General features: G+C 27.0%; 1 protein-coding gene across 1 annotated transcript; it reads right to left on the reverse strand.

Annotated features, from left to right (window-relative positions):
* Nucleotides 1-614: 614 nt before the first annotated feature.
* LOC108339346 (QWRF motif-containing protein 3) lies at nucleotides 615-2,238 on the reverse strand. Its single transcript, XM_017576485.2, has 6 exons — nucleotides 1,675-2,238; nucleotides 1,387-1,506; nucleotides 1,155-1,271; nucleotides 980-1,069; nucleotides 780-887; nucleotides 615-662 (listed from the first exon to the last, which is right to left on the reverse strand). The coding sequence occupies exons 1-6, from the start codon at nucleotides 2,236-2,238 to the stop codon at nucleotides 615-617; spliced, it is 1,047 nt and encodes a 348-aa protein (XP_017431974.2).
* Between the last annotated feature and the right edge of the window lie 2,303 nt (nucleotides 2,239-4,541).

Raw genomic sequence — 4,541 nt, forward strand, 5'->3', positions numbered from 1 at the left:
CAACGATGTTTTTAAATTTCACGAGCCTTTATACAAGTGAAAAGTAGCTCTGTGCATATGAATATGATGGTTGAAATGTTTAATTCTTGGGAGGGTATAGATGCGGTACTATTATTTTCACATTCAACAAATTTTTATATACACTTTTACATATTTTTTAGTTTCTATTTTTCTTTACAAATACAAATATTATTATTTTTTATTTGTTAAACTGTATTTTAAATTAATATTTGAGTTAAAAGTGTCAAATGCTATAACATAAAAAAATTTAACACAATTAATTTTAAAAAACTATATTTATTCATTTTTTAATTTAAAAATTAAATTATATCAAAATTTAAAATAAAGACAAATTTGAATTTTACATTAAAATTTAGAAAAAAAAAATAATCTAATAAAATATTATGACATGATGTATAACATAAGAGATTCTATGAACAGATGATGCTGTTTTAGCATACTTTATATACAAGGGCTTCTTTCCCATTCAATTTTGTTTGCAGTTTATAGTTTACATGTAGAAATTAGGTATTTCTTAATTTTGCTATCGAGTATTTACGTCAATACCTTTCAATTCTTCTCTCATAATATTTGCAGCTTTAACATTTTCCTTTTCAAGAATTAAGTTGAATAAGACTGCACCTCAGGCTGCTTTCTTCAAGCTGTCAACCCATAATGAAAATCAATAAAAAAAATGTAAAAATATATATTATGTCAAAATAAATTGATAAGGTAATAAAAACATCATTAAAGGAATAGCTAAAAGAACATTTAGTTACCTGAAGGAGACACATGGTATGGAACATATCATTGAATTCCTGTAAGAGAAACTTCTCCTGTACAACAACTTCTGCTAATTCTGATAGCAATCCAGCAATCTCGTCAGCCTGATCATCAACAAATTTTAACTCTATTTTTAATTTTAAGTCCTCACCAGATAATAACAAGACTAATATTAATACACTGTTATCAAACATACCAAGGGTAAAAAAGCTGATAATGAAGAGTTCATGGAATCTGTTAGCTTCAATGCACGCTTCTGAGAAACTGATGCTAATTTCAAATCCACCTGTAAACAACAGCATAATACAAATTCTATAAATGCAAATTTTTTTATACTAAGGTAGGACTTGAATGTCTTTAACTGGACTCACCTGAGCACCTTCCAAAAGATGAACTCTGCATGCAACAGAATACAAACATTCTTGCAATAAGGTGATTGCAGCTACATATTGCCTTTTCATACTTCTCCATGTTTTCAATAGCTTCATCTACCAACACATATCACACACCAACGATGAGAGAATTGAATCTCTAAAACAACAACAATGGCATAATGCCAATTCAATCATAACTAAATGAGATACACATACACTATAAACTCACTTGAGATTGCATTATACCATCCAGTTTCATCTCAAGCTTCTCTCTCTCAATTTCTATCCTCGTTAGTACCATTGAATATCGCAGTTTGGCTTGAGTATTCAAAGCACATATGAAATTTCCCTGAACACAAAACAATTCAAAAAAAATTGTTAATCTCATTGGAAATGAAATATAAAACCACTCACAACGATCTTACATGTCATATGATTTCATATCAGTAGCGGATTTTGGTTAGGCTCAAATCTGAAGGAATAATAGCTTATCTTTTTTCGAAAGTATGATCATTACCCAAACTTGAAGGAAAATGGTGTGATTCACAGCACAAGCTCTTGCATTTGCAAACCGCCATTGGATGAAACGATTATCAAGCAAACGTAGTTGATGAACCAACTCAATATTTAAAGGTTTCTTGTGTCTGAAGAGATCAATGCCCTTGCTCACAATCTTCTCCACACTTTTGGGTTGAGGTGATCTCAGGCTAATGTGGCCATGAGACAATGCCCAGTGAGACTTGGAACTCACGTACCCAATGACAGAATTGTTAGCTTTCTTCACCGCTTTGTGCGTCTTCGACACCCATGAATCGTGAGAATCTTCCCCTTTTGTTCCCATGTATTTAGAAAAAACCTTCGTACCCTCTTCTCTCGAAATCCATGTTCTTGCCAGAGAATGTGGTATCTGATTCTGTGTCAATTCAATTCTTAGAATAACGAAAGTTTCTTTGATGGGTGTTTTATTTTCGTTCAAGGTGAGTCTTTTAGGAGCAGTATCAGAATCAAGTTTCTTCATTTCATCGTCTTCTTCGAAGCCATTGACGTTGCTTCTTAACTCCCTGCAACTCCTATGTTTCATGCGAATAGAGAAAACAAAAGCATGTTCTGATTCTGATGATGGATGGTTTGTTCACTCTTTCTCAGCCTTTCGTTATCTTTGTGATCGCCCAAGAGTGACGGAAATTCTTAATTTTAAAAAAATCTCACCTTTAACTCTCACCATCATTCATTATAGTTCTTTTTTATATTTTTTATACCATCTTGTAAAAAATATTGATGTTTTCTCACACTTAAATTTTTTCCATTATACTATCTTTTTTACTTATTATTTTTTTAAAAAAAATATATAAAAATTTACATTTTTATTATCATTTAATCCTTATTATATTTTATATCAAATGAATTTAAAAGTTGTTTATTATTCTTTTGTACATAGTTATTAAATTATTATTAGGATAGTCGTATTATATTTTATTAGTGTTATTGAAGGTTGCAACTAAAATATGTCATTAGAGAAAATCAATTGTTTCAATTCTTCCCTTCTTAGGTTCTCTTGCGATAATTGAGTGGTCCTCTCAAGAGTTCTTCTTGATCTTTCATAATCTGTTATTTCAAATTATCTCAAAGCTTGTTAAAACTAAAAAAACATAAAGAAACCAATTGAAACATAGGAAAATGATATAATACAGAAAACAAACTATTGCAAAAAGCTTAGTTGGATTAATACTTTTTTTAAAAAATCGATCTTCTACACTTTTTTTTTAAATTTAATCTAAGATGTTTTTAAGCTAAATAAAATATACACTTAAGAATTATATAAACCTATAAATTATATACCATTTATTATTAATTTCATTTTATAAAACATGTAATTGTGTTACTTGTACTAATTTACTGTTTGGAAGACTAAAATATATAATTCCATATCATAAACATGTAACTTTTTTATTTAGTTCCCAAATTAAAAATTATCTGTTTAATTTCTAAATTATAGAAAATGTTCCTTTTTGTTATACTTTTATTGAAACCATTAACAACTTCCGCATCATCAATTAAATATCTATCTAAAATAATGACATGAAAATTTATTTATATTTTATATTTTTTTAGTAAAAGTGTCTTTTTAATTTAGGTCGGTTTTATCTTAAACCATCCCATTTAAAATCATTTTAGTCTCTCTAATTTAAAACTACTTTTTTTTAATCTTTCAAATTGATTATTTTCTTGAAATTAAAGACCTAAAAATGTATTTTTTAATTTAGAAAACTAAAAGAAGAAAATTTAAAAAAATGGAGGGATATATACCTATTTAAAAGAACAAAGTTAATTGCTATTCATTCTAACTCAGATGAAGTGGAAATAAACTATGAAGTAGTTTTTTCATCGATATTACTTATAAAATATTAGATTGAATCTATAATCTTTGGTATTCCAAAATACTTTTTTATTAAAGACTTGTATGGTTTGAGTTGTTTTTTTTTCGTAAATTATTGTCTGTTCAACCTTGTATTTATCAGGTAGTCACATCAAATTATTTGCTTGACGTGATTAGCTTGAGAAATAGTTGTTGAACGAAGTAACAACGGACATCCGTATAAAATAAAAATTAAGCATATTAATGGTGAATCTCAACTGCCATCAAAACAAATCGATTGGTTATTAATTAATATATTAATTTTAATATTGATCCATTTAAAGATAAAATATAATTATGATTAAATTATGATTAAATCAACGTTAATTAAAAATCTATTCCGAAACTATTTTAAGGTTTTTCTTTCTTCCAAGATTTTATTACGCATTATATTTTAAGGTTTTTCTTTTCAGTATAAACTAATAGAGCTTCCATGAAGATTAAAAAATGACTAAATCGTAATATTTTCATGGATCAAAAAATATACTTAAATTTAATTTTTAAGATTGGAGGATTAAAATATATATTAAATCGTGTGATTTACGTTAATTATATATGTATTCAAATATAAAAATGGTGTAAATAAATACATACTAAAAGTAACATCTATATACTAATGAATAATTATCGTAATTACTAGTAATATTACATAGTAAATAAAAATGAATATTAAAAATATTAAATATTAAATAAAATATTTTCAAAGGGTAAAGAATTGAATTAGTTAAACATTATTATTTTCATAAAACTTTAGCATAAGATTTCGTAGTAGTATTCAGTTCTAACTGAAGACTAGTGTAGCCTACATTTCAAGTAAAATGAGCAATTTCCTATGCAAGCATTGTACACAAATGATTATATTTTTCCTCTAATCTGATTGAGAAAAAAAAAATACCAGTAAATTGCATAACGAAGTTCAAACTTTCACTGACAAATTTATTATAGCTAAATAGAAACTAATCCTGCAT

The sequence above is a fragment of the Vigna angularis genome, chromosome 5, assembly GCF_016808095.1.
Source record: "Vigna angularis cultivar LongXiaoDou No.4 chromosome 5, ASM1680809v1, whole genome shotgun sequence".
Classification (NCBI taxonomy): domain Eukaryota; kingdom Viridiplantae; phylum Streptophyta; class Magnoliopsida; order Fabales; family Fabaceae; genus Vigna; species Vigna angularis.